This window comes from Ascaphus truei, chromosome 1, assembly GCF_040206685.1.
Source record: "Ascaphus truei isolate aAscTru1 chromosome 1, aAscTru1.hap1, whole genome shotgun sequence".
NCBI classification, from domain to species: Eukaryota; Metazoa; Chordata; class Amphibia; order Anura; family Ascaphidae; genus Ascaphus; species Ascaphus truei.
In genome coordinates, this window is record NC_134483.1 from 172,329,057 (window position 1) to 172,348,325 (window position 19,269).

Sequence of the window (19,269 nt, forward strand, 5' to 3'; positions counted from 1 at the left end):
ATAGAGAAGTTCCCAGCAATCAATAAGAATACAACGATAAAAAAATGCAAGGATAGTACTGCTTTAAGTAGATAAGATCAGGGGTCTTTCTTCGTATCAGTAGGTGAACGCTTAAGGATTGTCATCCATCTGTTATGCTTCCATAAAAAAAAGCTAAACTGCTGTGGGGTTGGGAGTTAGAATAGATCGAAAAACTAGAGATCGGCAGCCTGTGACTAGCACATATATTTTTAGCAGTGATTCTTCAGAAGGCTTACGATCCCACCAGCGGAATGGGACGTTTGGCTGCGACCAAAACACCAACGTCATTTCACCGCCGTGGCAATTTGCCGCAGGGCAGCTTAATACGAGACACTTTGCCGCAATCCGCTTCTGCGCCTGACCACCCACTCCGACAACTGCATGTTTAAATGTCCCAGAACATAAAGCGGGCAGTGGGGCTCAGAACAGGCGCTTGGGACATGCAGACCTGGTTTGTCAGATGACACAGTGGATGGGCACAGGAGCGGACATCACAGCAAAGTGTCCCGTAGCATTTTGGTCCCGGCAAAACGTCTGGACCACCCACCAGCTGTTGCTATGTGGCAATCCTTAGAACAAAGCTGGCAGATCATAGAATCCTGCAAACTGTTGAGTGCTCATTCTCTTGTCATTACCCAGAGTCCTTTTCTGTAGTTGAAGTATTGTATGCTTTGTGATTATTGGGGAAAGCAGGTTTGTGGAGCAGTCTCAAACATGTGGATGTATTTAGAAATGTTCTTTTTCATTGCTGTATTAAAATAAGCAAATCAATAAAAACTACTTGTCAGTCAATTAAGGCTACGATATTGCTAATCATGGCACTCACACAGAAACTCGCATTGACGTCAATGTGAATATCTGTGGGGCACTATTGCAATCAGCACTATCACAGTTAAATGAATAACCCTCCGCTAGAATTCAAAACGCAAAAGAAAATTCACTAAAGCATAAAAGACACCCATCTCTTCCAATGTTCTTTTGTGAGGATTGCAGTTACTGTTTTGGTCTATCTCCTACACTATTCTGGGTACATGGGGCATCAGGAATCAGGCTATTTGCAGGTGTTGCTTGCAAAACAGGGAACTTTTAGGACGTGTGATTTAAATTTACTATTAGTATAATTTAAAAGGACAAGTTACACAGGCACTTTCTTTTCGGCGTATTCTTTCATTACTGTGTTCATCATGTCCTCAAAAGGAAAAAAAAACCAACCCAGAGGAAAAAATGTGTTCCATTTCATTTTTAGGTGTTTTGAGTCAGAGTTTAATCTTACATTCAGGAAACACCTAATTCAGCATATATTTAACTTCCGTTGTCTTGGGACTTTTAGACTAGCTATCAGGAGAAAATTGAGCTCATGTTTACTTCTGAAGAATGCAAATTACATTTCTGATAAACCATGGGCTCACAATAGAAAAAAAGTCCGGGAGCAATGGAGGAGAAAACAAAACACCCACCAGCTCCCATTTAATGTAGCAATAGGTGTCGAGTTTGTTGGGGTTGCGACTTGGAGAGAATTAGTTTATACAATACAAAAACATTTGACAAATACTGTATCATCTACCACATACATATGGCACATTTTATAATTAAACTAATAACTGTAGATGTCATAGATAATGAAATTGCAGTAATACTGCAACACTGTTTTTTTGTATGGTACAGATTTTATTTACAGACATATGAAGAATTTAAATCAGGGTGAGATTGCAGTATAATTCAAACAAAAACACTAACATTGTGGCATCTGAAAAAAATAAAAAAATTGTTATGTACAATTACATTTTATATATAAAATAAACATTGTTAAAACACATATACAAAGATCATCAGGATTGTCCTGTGCTTTGGGTAAGTGTTCTGTTGAGTGGTTCTCAAATTCATAACTCAAATTTTAAAAGATGTGGATTTTTTTCTTCTAACAGAGAGAGTGAGTGAGGTGTGTGGATAAAAATCAACCCTCACAAATTGGTGGGAATACATAACTCACTCATTCCAAGTCCACATTTATTGACCAGCTACCTTCTCCAAAGTCATAGACGGTCCTTAAAGGGTTGCCTCTTTAAAAACAAGGTTACATCTACTCATCTATTTACTGTAGATTAAAAAAAAAAAAAAAAAAATTATATATAATTTTTTTTTTTTTTTACATAAATCTTTCACGAATGAGAACATAGTTTAATGGTAATCCAAGCAAGGTGCTTCCAAGGTTTAGGGTAGGAAGATAGGTGCTACATAAACCATGTGTTTTAAAACAGAGAGGAGGGGGTGGGCAGAGGAAAAGCCTCTCTCTTGCTTTTGAGAAAGTCAATTAGCAAGTCTGTTCAAAATGTTATGCAAAAACAAAAAGCTTGTACGGTTGATATGTCGGTCCATTAAAAAGGTATAACAAACAAAGTAACAGATTCTGTCATTCAAACAGATTTTTGGCATCACATTTCAAATGACACTATTTAGCAATGCATCTTTCTTCTGTAAGCTGCTAGTTGTAAAGATGACAGCTTCGTCCAGGAAAAGAATCAGGTGAATCTTAGGTGCTGCTGGTGAAAAAAACAACAATACCTCACTTTCCAGCCGTGCATGATTGTTTTAATGCCATATACTGATCCAACCCTGTAAACAAACCATAGAAGCAGCTTCTTCAGGATAACCAGCTAGATGTGGCGGTGTAACAACCAAAGAATCGCCCATCTCTCCAAAGTCCCTACATGTACTTGCTGAAGAATTTTACCCTGCAGTTTTAACTAGGATTTTGTATGAACCGAGATAGGGAGGGGAAGAAGGGGGGGAGGGAGGGGAAGAAGGGGGGGGGGAGGGAGAAGAGGGCTGAAAGCTCAGGACTCTCCATATACACATCAGTAACAAAAACCCAACACAAATGATTTTTTATGAATAAATATACTCATTTATAAAAACAAGTTCTGTGATACAATTACTAAAACTAGTGAAGTCGATCTGACTAGTTCATTGGATGGGAAAAATAAAATAAATGGTGTACTGGAAAATTCTGCTTTTATTATTAACAAGTAATATGGGACACGGCACTGGTGTGCCTTACAATAAGCAAGTCTATCAAATAAGCCAGCAACATGTTCCCTTTCAATCATTTTCTTTACCTGCTGGCAGTGAAGGGATTGAAAAAGCAAAGTCATACGGTAAAGAGAACCACATGAAATATAATGAGACTGTGGAATTCTAGAAAGTATCAGAACACGTCACTTTTAAATAACTTTCAGGGGCAATAATTCCTATTTGTCTGTAAAGCACGTAATTTGTTCTGACTAAAGCCTCCGACTGAACGCACTGCTCAAGAAGACCATGAACTTGTAAGCATGTTTCTTCATAAGGAAGGTAGGTTAAAAAAGGGTTTTAATATTTTGTACCATGACTAGCTATGTTATTTCTGACATTTAATACCAATGTGAACCAATAAAACTTGATTTTGCCCGGCAAGAACTTGGGATCATTTCATTCCACCTACAATTGAACATTTTAGTAACAAGCTACTTTCAAACCTGGTTTGACAAAATATATATCACAAAAAAATACTTGTTGAAAACTTACAAAAATGTTTCGGTTAATTTAAAAGCAGCAACCCGATTTCACACATTTATAGAAAGGTTAATTAAATAAAAAAAGAAAAAAACGCAACATGTATTATTTATATATCTGCTCTGCACTATTATGCAGGCATCTCCCCAACAGCACAAGTATGTTCCTACAGTGTGCGTGTCCACATTGGAACAAAACGATCTGTTAAGAAAAACTCTGTCACTCTGCTAGAGATAAAAAGGCACCACTAATTTAAGGGCGAGTCCAGTCACTGCCCTGAGTCCATTTCGTGTTGCTCGGTTTTTGTCTTCCGTTCATGTGATATTAACGTGGAGATTGATTGCTATTCCGGTTTGCGAGCCACAAAAAATACACAATCATAGGAGTATTTCATCATAGACAAACTATTTACAGTGTACGTTCCCGGGACAGATTCTCGCTCTACCTGTGAGAGAGGGGGAAAAAAAAAAAAAAAAGGGAGTGAAACAATGCAAAACGCTAGATGAGTGAATTAAATCTTATTTTTGAATTATTCAGATATGTGCTTCTCCCTGCTTTCTAGATGCTGAATGCTCTTGGATATATGGTGTTCTGGTTTTCCCAAAAAACAGATGAATAGCTAGGGAAGTGTTCATCTGTGCTCTGGACCCTATAACAGTAATAAAAAGTTCATTATGGAAAAAACTGAAATTTGCAAAAAATAAATAAATCTGGAAAAATTGTCAATTCTTTCTTTAGTATTAACAGTCCTTGAGTAATTGCATTTAGATTGGCTTGTTCAATTTATTGACAAGAAACTGGGCGTAGTCACTCAACAAGCACACTAAAATTGTTCATTTTAATTCCTTTGAAAAACACTTTTGCAGATAATTTGTCCCTGCCATCTTCCTTCTGCCCTCATCCCTGTTGCTTTCACAGGACGATTGCGAACATTATCTCCCTGTGACCAGTTGTTCCATACATATAGATGTATAGATATAGATGTATAGATTTAAACGCACATACACACTATAAAAATATTGCACTTATTTAGTAGCACGAATATATAAAGATTTAGAGACTCAAAGGTGACATTAATTCCACGTATTTCAGTTACATCAGTCAGTCAACGTGTTCCTCTTCCTCAGGATCTCTCTTCTGATTAAAAAGCGAAGAGACATACGCAGGGTTATCACAGCTTATACAACAGGTTTTTTCGCACAGCCTCAGTTAACTTCCATTGACTTGAATGCTAATTAACATGGGATAGCTGTGTGATAACAGGGAGAGGGAGTGGCTCAGTGAGTAAAGAGACTGACTAGCACCGAGTTTGATGCAGGGGAACCTGGTTCAATTCCCGATGTCTCCTCCTTGTGACCTTGGGCAAGTCACTTTATCTCCCTGTGCCTCAGGCACTAAAAACATAGATTGTAAGCTCCACGGGGCAGGGACCTATGCCTGCAAAATGTCCCTGTAAAGGATCTACGTACTTTACGTTTATTATAACGTATCAGACCTTAACGAATATTGAATAAGAACATTGAGTGAACATAAAAATATAGACATTCAACACATACCTCTAGGTGAAATCCACACTGCAACATAACAGTTTTAATATCTTCATAGCTGAGTTCTATAGAAATTTCATTTGCCAAATTTTCAAAATGATATAGGAGGGGGCCTGGGTGGAAAAAAAAAATGGAAGATTCAGATATTGTCATATCTTTACGGATTGGCATAATTCGCTTATAATATGATGCCTCTGGAGTGCCTCTCAGGCCCAATTTAGAGCTCAGAAGAAAACCACTGCAAACTCATGATGCTGTGAGCGTTAGTGATGAAAAGAATACGAGTAGGTGCCCAGATTGCACACAACTAGAAAGGTCAAGTGAATGGAGGCATACCGTAGTTAATCTAGTAGATGGAAGGCAAATGCAGTATAATTTACTTCTGCTTGCATTTCTATTCATGCTGCTTTGCTCCGCACTTTACAGTTTTTTTTACTCCTGTAGGTGGAGGGCTTTCTCTCTCTATGCTTTGTCAATGTGTTGGTAAACAAAGGGTTAGTATTCCTGTGTCACAATACGTTACACTTTCAGAACATTATTTCAGAGTGACGGAACCCATTAAAAAAAAAAAAAAAAAAAAAAGTCCATTTGAAGGTGCACTATGCCAAAAAAAAGTACAATAAGATCCAGATACTTGTTTCTCCTTTTAACAAGTTTTTTTTATTATTGTTTAAAAGTCAAAGACTTACCTAGATTTATCCATATCCCTCCTGGTTTAAGTATTTTCCAAATTGTCTCAATATAGTCAACAACATTATGTGCAGTGTCTATAAAGAAACATGTTGCTATGCAGTCCCAAGAACCTGTTACAATGAAGGAAAAAGAAAACAAAAAGCAAAAAAAAGAAACACACCGTGATGTATGAGCTCCTAACACCAGCAGTTCTGCACGAGTTATTGTGATTTTATAGTAAGACTGTGTGGCCTTTAGTGTGTAGTAAGGCTAAGCACCATTTCATAGATCTGGGGTTGAAGAGAGACGCACCTGCAGCCCAATTCCCTTGTGTCAGCACACGCCACAAACATCTCCAAGCCTGGCCAAAAGCTTTAATCACCTTTTCATGTACCCTGCAACTAAGAGACAAACTTGGGACTATTCTATAGGCTCCTACGAATTACTCATATAGCCCAATACAAATTATTTGTTTGCTTTACCATCTTGGATCCCAGAGGGGCTTGATATGCAAAACCCCTTTGTTTTATTTAATAAACTGGAGAGAGATGATCTGTCTCATAAAAACGTTTTTTACTTACTATGATCTGTGTAAATTTCCTGGAAGTCTCCCGCAGTCATGGAAAAGTTAGCATTGGAAGGGAGGTTGTGAGGATTTACATCAGGAAAGTAAACTGGCCTTATTTGATCTGCCGATCTTCGGTTGTTGCTAAACTGATGAATCCAAGGATAAAGTTTAAAAGCATTAATTTGAGAACATCTGGAAAACATTGAAAAAAAGTCAAAGTAGATTTATTTATACTTTCCAAGCAAGTAAATGTGTAAATAAGAACTCACAAAAGTCTAGTCTCGTTTAATGTTCGGATATGTAATCTAGTATACAAATTGTGGGTTTTAACATATAGGATCTAAAGAACAATGAAAAATACTGATGAGAGTTGCTGCTCCCCTTCTACGTTCTCATGCTTTGGTTACTTTTGGAGCTAGCTCAAACTTAGTACAAGTTCATCTATATTAGAGAATACAAAGCCAAGGTTCAAATGAGGTCTGATGTTTTATATCACACGAAAATGGGCAGACTAGGCATGTCAAGTGATGCTATCCTGCCGTCATATGTGTCCATGTTACATTGACAGATACCAGAGGTCCAAAATTCATGTATTGGCATTGCTTATTGGTGTACATATTTGCAATATAGCATTCTAACACTGTGTGACCAACACTTGTGTCATGGTACTTCTGCTGGTGCAATTATTAACACAAGACACAGAAACCAAAGACAGGAGGGCTCCTTTTTGAATGAAAAAATGGTCACCCTTATGGGGAATCTTAAGGATAATCTACATACATCTACTGGACGTATTGTGCAATATCAATGATCATGGGCTGCTGCTTTACTACTAACCCCAAACAGAACTCAAAATACCAAATGCTTAGAGTAATAAAACCTCGATCACCGGTTGCTGTGTCTTTGGTACTTGAGAAGCATCACGGATACAGAAGCATCACGAGTGCCCTGCTCTACGTCAGTTTAAAAAAATATTTATGAAGAACACAAGGAACGCTCACCAAAGAACGAGGGGATAAGATCAAAGAACCCCCCCCCCCACTATAAGTAGGGGCTTCTTTGACCTTATCCCTTCTTTGGGGACAGTTACTTGTATTCCACATATGTAATTTCCCCCCTAGTGTACCTTCCTTTAAAGTTTCAGTAAAGGTTGAGCGGGCACCAATTCGGTGTTGTCTAAAAAATATTTAGCATCAAAGTTTAAGAGAAGCTTAATTAAGATTTTAAATAATAAAAAATGTGTACAATTGTGATAGAAATAAAACAAAGAAAAATACTTGTTAATAATAATAATAATAATAATAATAATAATAGCATGTTCTTGTATAGCGCTGCTAATTGTACGCAGCGCTTTACAGAGACATTTTGCAGGCACAGGTCCCTGCCCCGAAGAGCTTACAATCTATGTTTTTGGTGCCTGAGGCACAGGGAGATAAAGTGACTTGCCCAAGGTCACAAGGAGCCGACACCGGGAATTGAACCAGGCTCCCCTGCAGCAATCTCAGTGTCAGTCAGTGTTTTTACTCACTGAGCCACTCCCTCTCCCTGTAGGGAGAAATAAATCTTATATATAGTTATATAACTATTTGAGGCAAAACTACATTTGAATATTGAAATGCGTTTCATTATTTGCTGCATTCAACAGCAGCTGGAAAAAATAGACACACACACACACACACACAATTGATTGCTCAATGAACAAAAGAAAATTAATTAAATACATACCTGTTAAGTACAAAATTGGAAGAAAAGAGCATAAAGAAACTCCATTCATTTCCTTGGCAAGCATAACCATGCATAGCTATTTCCCAGGCCAGTCTACCAAGTCCAGCGCCGGGCACCAGGATATTAATTTTGGACACATCACTACAATTGGAAAGAACAAGCAAATCGTTGTCATGATTTTACCATCAATAAAAGGTTTGCAGCTATGAAAAGGTAGCAAAAAATTAGGCTTAGATCTTTAACTACAAGTGTGAACCTGCAAAGTGATTGGAGACCTCTTGTATATTTATTTCACATAGCACCCATTGGTTTAAAGAGGTTATAATGCAACCACATTTCTATCTTACTATGGTCCCCATTCAATATGGTGTGACACGGAGTAACATGTAACATGCCATTAACAACACATTAACTTTCATTCACGCAAATGGAAGTTACTGCTTTGTTAGCTATACCATACCCCACTTTTCACCTTTTTGAATAGGTGGGGCCCAAGTCTCTTGCATGCCCGCCAGAAGTCTACTACAAAATAGAGAGAATAAAGGCAACTCAAATATGTGCTACCAAAACACAATGAATTAGGGATATCACATGTGTAAGTGAACTCTTCAAAACAGGAAGAAAACAACATTTGTGCCACAGTGGTAAAAAGGCCATCAAAATGTTTTCTTTGGAATATACAAGTGCTCAAAATCTCAGTGCAGAAATATTGGAGATAAAACATTGTTGGATCTCTACATTTCAGGTTTATAAAACCTAAACGTGCCTCAATGCCAAACACCCCAAGCATTAGGAACCGCAACAACTACACAAATCCCCCCTTAAAATAAAGACACACAATAACTCATTTTATAATTTGTCAGTTAAAAAAAATAACACAGAAAGATGGAAATACTAAAACATTTTTTTACCATTCATCTCTTGGAAAATACTTCAGAATTTCATTAATGATGGGCTGATAACAAGTGTCTCTTTCTGACTTGCCATCGTCGCTCCAATCCCGTACAAATTGCTTTATGGTGGACTTTAGTTTGTCCATGTCAAAAGTGGATGCAGGCGTAACTTTCCTGTAACCCTGTGTGAAGCAAAATAATTAAAAAAAAAAAAAAAAAAAAAAAAAAAAGACTTGCAAACTAACCATGTGTTTCATAAACAGCTCTACCAAGGCTGGTATCAAAGTATATATTTAGGGGAAACATTTTATACACACTTTTTTAAATTTATTTATTATTTTTAAATGGGAGATTTGCCCAGCAGCAGTAAAGCCAATATGAAACCAACAGTCCTTTCCCAAACTACCCCTGCTTTCACTAAATTAAATTGCAATTTAAGAACAATCCTTTGAAGATAACCCCAAATACAGTTGCATTTATTTGCATAATTTCCCAACAATCGGCACATTGTCTTGGAGACCTATTTACTAGAGTCCCAAGTGAAGCTAAACTGAACTATGTAGAAGGGTCCAAAAAGCAGGCACACCAAATAGTACAATAAATGTGTCTTTTACCAACTCAACGTTTTGGGTTCCCAATGGAGCCTTTTATCCCCTGAAACATGTGGAGAGCACACCTGGGAGATATGAAATGTATATTTAAATGACTCTCACGCCATACCTACTAAAAGATTTCCACAAGAACTATCCTGACAAGCCAGGTTCCAATGCACCTTGTGAGGAAGCGGGTACTTAGCTAATTATACTCGTGGACTCTCCCCCTGGCTTCCTTCCAATACTTTGCATATCTCCCAGGTATCCAAGGTGTGCTTTATTTTGTGCACATGGAACATTGAACTGGCAATGGCGACCAGGAAGTGGTCTGCTTTTAAAGGAAACCAGGGTGCTACAGGTGTGAGAAGCTCAAAAGTATGAAAACAGTGATTCTACCTAGCATCTGGTTTAGATCACTGCTAGAGATACTGCCCTGAAGAGCAGAGGCTGTGGGTTCTGATCCTGTTGTACCCACTTCCTCACAAGGTGCCGTAGGATCTGGATTGTCAGGATAGGCCTTGTGGAAATCCTTTAGGAGGGGTGGGGCAAGTGTCATTTAAATATACTATGCATATCCTATTAGCATATTTACCAGGTTTAAGGGGATATAGATATAGATATATCTTTCTACGTACATGGGACTCTACTAAATAGGTATCTCCCCTTTCCCCATATTTCAGGGTCTGGAAGTTCTGTGCAAATAATGGCGGACAGCGGTATTGAAAGCATTTGAGCAAAGGTAGGCAAATGTGCATTTTTTTTATAGACTCAACAACAAATATTTGCAGCTGAAAGAAGCGCCAACATTTTCAGCGGATGCAATTGTTGGCGAAAGAATTGCCCACCTCTACCCTAAACCAAGTACAGGCATACCCCGCATTAACGTACACAATGTATGTAAAGTGAAAATGTACTTAAAGTGAAGCACTCCCTTTTCCCCAATATTGATGCACGTACTGTACTGAAATCGCCATATACGTGCATAACTGATGTAAATAACGCATTTGTAATAGGCTCTATAGTCTCCTCGCTTGCACGCAGCTTCAGTACAGATAGGGAGCTTGTATTGCTGTTCAGGACATGCCGACAGACGCGAGCTGCCGTTTGCCTATTGAGCGATATGTACTTACTCACGAGTGTACTTAATGTGAGTGTCCATAAACCGGGGTATGCCTGTATGGAGGATCCTGCTCCAGACTTATGTTACTATGCCGTTTTATTAACCCTGCTAGTTGTACTTTTGTCTTTTATAAACTTAATTGAGTCTATTAAAAACACTAAGGGGGTATTTCTATATACTCCAAAGCAGTAACATTTTAGGGGACTTTTAGCTGAAAATTGCCCGAAAGGCAGCTTTGGCGTATATAAAGTGACCACCTTGGATTGCAAGTTCTTCGGGCAAGATTTTCCTTTGCCCTATGGGTTAAATAACAGAGGAGGGAGAAGGAGTAGCTAGTGATACCTTTTATTGAACCAACAAATAGTAGACATGTTACAAGCTTTTAAACGTCTCGGGGTTCTTCCTTTGCTTGCTGCTCTTATTCCCATTGCTTGTTCTTTATTTTCCCTGCATTGCAATTTTGTAAAGTGCGGCATACACTGTTGGAGCTACATAAACAAAGTGACACATAGAGCCTCACTTTCTGCTGTGCATGCAGCTGGGAAGAAGGCAGCTTCCTGAGGATACAAGGAAGAATATCCAGATGACAGTCTGCATTGAGGGCTGCAGGAGCGCCTAAGTAAACAAGGGGTCTGGCAGAGACTGGAGGATATTGTGGGTAAAACTACCTTGACGCTGTATGCCATATGGTTCTGCTTGTTCTTAATGGGAGGGCATTCGGGTGTGGAGCACAGACAGTGAAACAGAGGGGAGTGGAGGATCCCCCCCACTCCCATTTATGGAAGCAGGGAGCGATCGTGTGAGCACTCAAGAGATTGACCATATGATCAATTGGGCTTGGAGGGGTTGTGGCCATGGAAGTGGCAGGACCACTGGCACTGAATGGGTTAAAGCAGCAGCCCACGCCAATTATCGTTTACTTCTAAAATCAGATGCTTCGTTCATGAGATATGAAAAGGTCCCGAAATGTTGGTGGTCTGTATGGACTTTTAAACAAAAATGTTTCCTTGCTACCGATCTGCGTGCATTCTTCATGCACCTCAACCCACCAATACAAGTCACCGTTATTGTGAGTTATCACGTGTGTGTGTGTGTGTGTGTGTGTGTGTGTCATACTTACATACATACATACAGCCCACCTTGGAGGCAGAGCGACCAGTCCCTGCTCTGCCCTCAGTGATGGTGTCACACAATGAATTCACTGGGTGGTGAGACTCCAGTGAGCAGGGCGGTGACTGACTGAGAAGGCCAGGATGCAAAAGCACGGCCTCACTGTTCTCTACATATCGAAGCCTCATGCATACAAATACATGAGGCTTATTAGAAGGGGCCCCTGGTATTTTAGGCATCTATGACGTTTGTACATGCGTTAACGTGAGCTCTGGTTACCTCGGTAACTTGAGACAGATTAAGAAAATTATTTTTAACAAAAAAAAAACCTTAAACCATGTACGCACTGCACTACTCCTCTTTACCTCATCCATGAGCTTTTCTTTTACTTCATCCCATCCATCTTTTTAACCCTCTCACTTAGACAGGCAGAAGTGAAAGGGTTAACCCAGTCACCTCACTACTACCCTTAAACACCTTCCCAAATCCCTCCCCCATTCAGGATTGAGACTGCGTTAGAAAACACTGATAGCCCCCCCCCCCCATGTCAGCGACAGGGGATCAGGAGGTGCCGAACAGTGTGCAGGAGAGGGTTCATTTATTCTATAACAGAATGGATCAGGAAAATATATATTTACATTTGTAAAATGGTAAGCAATGATGTACAAAAATACATTGGCTTTTCCATTTAAAAATTAAATGAATTATTACAATAATTATATTTCACAACAAATGACACAGAACGGGTTTTATTTGTGTATCGGACATTTATCAAGATAAATTACTTAGAGTTAGTGGGTTTTTTTTTTTTTATCTTGGCAACCAAAGCTTGGGACTGTAATGTGCTTTTACCCACCATCCCATCGCAAATTCACAGTAGAGACAATATTTAAGAGTTCACCAGGAAAACTATAAATAATTGAGCAGCTTCTAGCCAAAAATCAATAAAACCTTGTTAAAAGGCGTATTTTCACTGATCACCAGTATCCGCACCCTAACCTTGCACCTCTCAAACATACGATTGGACATAAAGGGGCACCAGTTGGGAAACTGTTACTTACATTGCTGCCATACTCTTTGTTTTCAAACATGTGGATGCAATCATCCACAATTGCCTGTAGGATCTCCTGATTGTGATCTATACATTTGCGTATTCTCTCCAAGTGAGAAAGGAAATGAGGGAGCATTTCCTGTTGGTTCTTTGGCAGGGACTGAAATTGTCTGTCTGCGCGGTTCACTCGCTCATGAATGTGAGTTCTGAGGACAAGGATCAAAAACATGAACAGAAATATTAGTGAAAGACTCAATGAACTGTTAATAACGAATCAGATGTGCATCACCTGTTTTGGTGATATCACTTTTGAATGCAAAAATAAGTATCAATAAAAGGTATTGTCTATGAAAAATAAAAAAGTATACATAAGGTACTTATTGTAAGTACGTTCAAAACAGTCAGCACAGAAATAGAAGAGGGTAGTAAAGAAGAAGAATTGGTCGAAACCGTCTTTAACAAATGACCGAGTAATCTAGACATGCAGAACCAGCGGTGCGCAAACTGGGGGGAGCGGGGAGACTGACTGCGGGGGGTGCCGCACGATTCCCTAAGGCACTTAAATTAAGTGCCGGGGAAGCGGCGAAGGCCTCTGTAAACCTTACTTACCTTGGCTCCGGCAGCTTCTTAGACGCGTTGCTATGGCAACGTGATGTTCCCCTTACGCGCCCCCCTTACCTGTGTGCCAGCGTCAAATGACGCTGTGGGGTCATGTGACGCTATTTGACGGTGCGTTGCCATGGCGACAGGCATCAAATGACCCCGTGGCGTCATTTGACACCGCTTTTCCCGAAACCGGCTGAATCACGGTAAGTAAGTTACAGAGGCCTCGCGTGGTCCAAGGGCATTTAATTTAAATTTCTTTGGGAAGTGCGAGGGGCCTCTGCAACTGCCGCACCCCAGTTCGCGCACCCCTGCTGTAGAAGACAAATCAGTACACAGCTGAGGGCTAGGCCAACCCATATGCATTTTTAACACGAACATATACCATGTGTCAACATTCAAGAGTGCAAACAGTAGAAGAGAAAACAGAATGGAAAGAGAGCAGTGTTGTGTGCAAGAGACGACATCATCAGGCAGGTTCAAAGCACATAAGAAATTATCATGTATACCCCCTTATTCTTCTGAAGGCTGCATCAGTGCCCACAAGTGACATCATATTCAGCCTATTCTAGCCTCATTCCTAGTCTCCAAATCAGTTATATAAACAGAGTCAAAGTATACTCCAGTCCTTACTAGAAGCCAATAGATACACAAAAATATGAAAACAAAATCAGAAAGCGCTCGTCGAAATGAGAAGAATGATTCCTCGCTACATAAAAAAAAAAAATTCTGGAAGGAATTGGGTTTAAGTCACAAATATGCAATTATATTGAGGAATTTGTAAAGGTGTCATTGACTCAGTCAAGAATTACTTTATAACGAACACAATCTACACTACAACCAGACGTCAGTAAATGACATAATAAAACACAGTCCCTACCAAAACTTTATAGTGGGATGCACCTCTTAGCTTTTTGGAGACCTCTATACCCAGTGTTTTGGGTTATTATCCTTTTCTTTGTATAAGAATGACTTAATCGCTGCGAGGCAGCCGATCAGACTTATTACTGCACAAAGTATCAACCTCCCATTGAGGTTGACAAGACACTAGACACTGTCAACCTCTATGGGAGCTTGATACTTTGTGCTGCACAATTTTTTTGATGCACCCATCTTTATAAATACAGTTTTATTATTGCTTATGCGAGTGCTCCCATTTACATATACTTTTATAGACGTACTGCCGAAAGCTGTGTCTACATTCTGCGATTTCCACCTTTGGGTATTGGTGGAGAGGACGATATCCTTTAATAAGGATACATCTGAATTGTGGAGCAAATCAGGCTTTACCAACTCTTGAATTTGATATGATTCTTTGCATTCCAATGATTTCTGATGCATTTTACACCTGAATTTACACTTCTGTAAACAGATGCACTGAATACAAACAGCTCCCTGTACCTGCTGTGCATAATGTGTATTTAACATATTACTGATGTGATTGGCAGTATGTAGTATGTGCTTAACCATAGTATTAGTAGGTGTGTATGAAACATTACAAGTATGGACCAGTATGCCTAAAACATGTATTTTACATGCACAGGCATTTATAGAACATGTATAGACAATATCTGGGTAATCAGTCAATGCTGACAGGAGGAAGACATCTGTGAAGGTCTAAGCAGACCATTGACTGCATATATTTAGAGACAAAAGGTCAAATAAATTGTCTGCTTAGACCTTCACAGATGTGTGCAATTGTCCTCTTTTCTTTCAGTGAGCACTCACTATACATGGTCCAGAGTTGCATCAGCCACCTCATATATAAACCCTTTAACTACACATACATTGGAGTGCAGGGTAATATTTGTGGAATAAAGGTCAGTCAGTGCACTGATAATCTCACTAAAGTGTATATATATATATATATATATATATATATATATATATATATATATATATATCAAATAAAAATATTCCTTTATGCTCATTTGCATGTCTTAGACAGGTCTGCAACCCGGCCTTTCAGATCTGTCTAAGACATGAAAATGAGCATACAGTGATATTTCCATTTGCTATATGCTTTGCTGTGGAAGGTTTTTGTTACTTTAATACCCACCATAACGTGTGTGTGTGTGTGTGTGTGTGTGTATATATATATATATATATGTATATGTATATGTATGTGTATGTGTATGTGTATGTGTATGTGTATGTATATATATATATATATATATATATATATATATATATATATATATATATATATATATATATATATATATATATATATATATATATATATATGTAGCACTGGATAATCATGGACACATGACACAAAGCTTGGCCCCCTGCAGACACACTTACTAGTATTCTCTCCTACTGTCTCTGTACGTTCTCCCTACCTACCAATTAGATTGTAAGCTCCTCGGAGCAGGGACTCCTTCCTTAATGTTACTTTTATAGTATGTCTGAAGCACTTATTCCCATGATCTGTTATTTATATTATTTGTTATTTATATGATATGTATTACTACTGTGAAGCGCTATGTACATTTATGGCGCTATAATATAAATAAAGACATACAATATATATATATCTTTATTTATATAGCGCCATAAATGTATATATATATATATATATATATATATATATATATGTACATATATATATATATACACACACACACACACACATTTCCTGATTTATAGGCAGGTGTTAACATAACAATTTGTTTTAGGTTATTACTTGTAATCTTAATAAGCACTCATGGAACACAATTATATTAAACATACTATCTGTAGGTTTGCATATGACATAACACATCATGTGTACAGATAATGTATAATACCTGCAGCATCGGTATGTAGATATAGAAAATAATATACTACTACACGTAGTATTTGATGTGTATATAGCTTTTTAAATTACTTGTAGCATTGAGATATATCACACACACGTAATATTAGTAGAAGTATATATAGCATATCATATTACTTGCAACATTGGTAGGTGGGTTCATTGCAACGAGCTATTGTTCTTATGACCAAAACAAAGAAATTCATAAAAGATGTAATATATATAGCGCAGAATAAATGAGTTCTTCAGTATTAGGTGATACCTTTTTTATTGGACTAACAATTTATGTCATAGGACAAGCTTTCGAGAGTTCTCCTCTCTTCCTCAGGTCAGCAATATCGAAAGCTTGTCCTATGACATAAATTGTTAGTCCAATAAAAAAGTTATCCCCTAATACTGAAGAACTCATTTATTCTGCACTATTGCAACTGCACTAACACGGCTATTTTCTGATATATATATACACACACACACACACACACACACACACACACACATAAATACAGGGCTTTTTTATATATATATATATATATATATATATATATATATATATATATATATATATATATATTTTTATATATATATATATATATATATATATATATATATATATATATATCCCCTGTGGTATTTAGATATATACAATCAGTAGACCAGTCACCCATAGCACGAGTAGGTGTTGATGATCTTCCAGAAGTGCTCTCTCTCCAGGGTCTCCTCCTCCTGCGGGCTCCTCCGCTCGGTGCACACACAGATCTCCAGCTCTTCTTCCTCCAGCTCCTCCTCGGTCTGGTCGGTGATCGGTGTCTCTGCCGCCTCGGGATCTGCTGTCCCGTCCAGCTCCGCCGGATTCTTCCTTCTCCTCCCTCTGCAGCCCGCGGACATTTCTGCACCCGCCCGGCCCAAGCAGCACACACTGAACAAACCGCCGCGCACACAGGACGCGTCCACCTCGCCGGCCCTCCGGGTGTGACGTCACGAGAGCGCGACGGTCTCAGAGTAAATGAAGCTGGAAACTGCCATGTTGGTTACTGGCAAAAAAAATAAATCAAATCAGTCACTGCTGTAATTTTCCTGTAATGATCATGTCATTAAAACAAGTTATAAGTCTTTGTCTATTTCTGTAGTCAAATGGAAATAAGCCAATCATAAGGTTTGTTGAAAGTGACAGAATCCCCTTGTGAATGTAGCCGACATGGATTGCCCATACATGGCTATTGCACTTTGCGTGTCCATTTCAGACAGAAATTAATAACATGCTGTGGTTTGTTAAAATTTCACTACCAGTCCATCTCTCAATAATAACATACTGTACACAGCGTGGAATACTGACGTACTGTACACAGCATGGGATACTGACATACTGTACACAGCGTGGAATACTGACGTACTGTACACAGCGTGGAATACTGACGTACTGTACACAGCGTGGAATACTGACGTACTGTACACAGCGTGGAATACTGACGTACTGTACACAGCGTGGAATACTGACGTACTGTACACAGCGTGGAATACTGACGTACTGTACACAGCGTGGAATACTGACATACTGTACACAGCGTGGAATACTGACGTACTGTACACAGCGTGGAATACTGACGTACTGTACACAGCGTGGAATACTGACGTACTGTACACAGCGTGGAATACTGACGTACTGTACACAGCGTGGAATACTGACGTACTGTACACAGCGTGGAATACTGACGTACTGTACACAGCGTGGAATACTGACGTACTGTACACAGCGTGGAATACTGACGTACTGTACACAGCGTGGAATACTGACATACTGTACAAAGCGTGGAATACTGACGTACTGTACACAGCGTGGAATACTGACATACTGTACACAGCGTGGAATACTGACGTACTGTACACAGCGTGGAATACTGACATACTGTACACAGCGTGGAATACTGACGTACTGTACACAGCGTGGAATACTGACATACTGTACACAGCGTGGAATACTGACGTACTGTACACAGCGTGGAATACTGACGTACTGTACACAGCGTGGAATACTGACATATTAGTGCTCAGTAGAAACATTTATACTAAATGGTTGTTGGTAAAGTCTGTTATTTTACACAGTGTGCGTTTATTATTATTAAGGGTTCCTGTGAGGGGCTCCTCCCACTACGTTGGGATCCCTCGCAGGTGGAGGCGCTGCACTGAGACTATTGTTTATCACCCCGGGCTCTCAGTGGCAGAGGCTTAGGCTCTCTGTGAACCAGCAGGTAGTGGCAGCACCAGAAGCCTTATTGTTTAGGGAGAAACAGGGCTACACGTATATACCCCTGTTCCTGTCTCTGTTCATTTTGGTGCCATTTGTTAATTGAATGGCTTCACTCATGAAAGATAACACATTTGCATGTGGAGGAGGGAATTCTTTTCAGGGACAAAGTAAGAAAAACAATACATTTTCAGCTCACAAAAAGGAAGTCTACCTATGGCCTTGATCATAGTTGATGCACACACGTGACTAAGGCCTGTAATATAGTGCGCTCCCGTGCGCGCGCGTCAATTATAATTGGCTGTTAGGCAGACGTTTCTATATTAGTGATGCGAAGCGCGCATGGCCGGTAGCAGTGGTGCGGCAGACCAGGGAAAGTACAAGAGAATTGTATTTTTGCGCTGTCACCGCGCCACGTGACGCTGTGAACCAATCACAGCGCGGCCTAGCGCTGTGACGCCCCCCAGCCGCGCGCGTTGCCACTCACCCTCTACACACAAAACGCCCGTGCCACGTGCACGCGCAACGCCATGCGCGCACACGCACCAGCGCGCACTATATTACAAGCCTAAGCGTGTGACATCACACGCTTCCGTTGCCAGCGCGAAATCTGCACTGCAGGCATGAGGCATCAGGAGGTGTGGCGGTGAGATCACGTGAGCGGTTCGCCCTCATTGGCTGAACCGCTTCACGTGACACTGATGTCACGCCAGCCGTCGCTTGAACAGGCAAATTCATTTGTCTCTCCTGGATTCAGCCTCCCTGTCGCGCC

The 19,269-nt window shown here is 39.6% G+C and overlaps 1 protein-coding gene across 3 annotated transcripts; it reads right to left on the bottom strand.

Annotated features, from left to right (window-relative positions):
- Positions 1–1,311: 1,311 nt before the first annotated feature.
- On the bottom strand, positions 1,312–17,183 carry CARNMT1 (carnosine N-methyltransferase 1). 3 transcript variants are annotated; one of them, XM_075598363.1, is made up of 8 exons: positions 16,917–17,183; positions 12,863–13,058; positions 8,997–9,160; positions 8,086–8,226; positions 6,374–6,552; positions 5,810–5,923; positions 5,130–5,233; positions 1,313–4,018 (listed from the first exon to the last, which is right to left on the bottom strand). In XM_075598363.1, exons 1-8 carry the CDS (start codon positions 17,138–17,140, stop codon positions 3,917–3,919), a joined length of 1,224 nt encoding a protein of 407 aa, XP_075454478.1. In that variant the 5' UTR covers positions 17,141–17,183; the 3' UTR covers positions 1,313–3,916. The 3 variants fall into 3 exon arrangements, with proteins under 3 accessions (XP_075454496.1, XP_075454478.1, XP_075454488.1); XM_075598373.1 differs by lacking the exon at positions 1,313–4,018 and adding an exon at positions 4,025–4,222; XM_075598381.1 differs by lacking the exon at positions 5,810–5,923 and having other exon boundaries at positions 1,312–4,018.
- Positions 17,184–19,269: the final 2,086 nt, after the last annotated feature.

What these genes read in the sequence shown, in the direction of transcription:
- CARNMT1 (XM_075598363.1), bottom strand. Translation starts at nt 17,140, where the DNA reads ATGTCCGCGGGCTGCAGAGGGAGGAGAAGGAAGAATCCGGCGGAGCTG. An exon ending in ACAAAGAGTATGGCAGCAAT is followed by an intron (nt 9,161 to 12,862) that starts GTAAGTAACAGT and finishes TGCTTCACACAG; the next exon opens with GGTTACAGGAAAGTTACGCC. An exon ending in TATTTTCCAAGAGATGAATG is followed by an intron (nt 8,227 to 8,996) that starts GTAAAAAAATGT and finishes TTCCAATTGTAG; the next exon opens with TGATGTGTCCAAAATTAATA.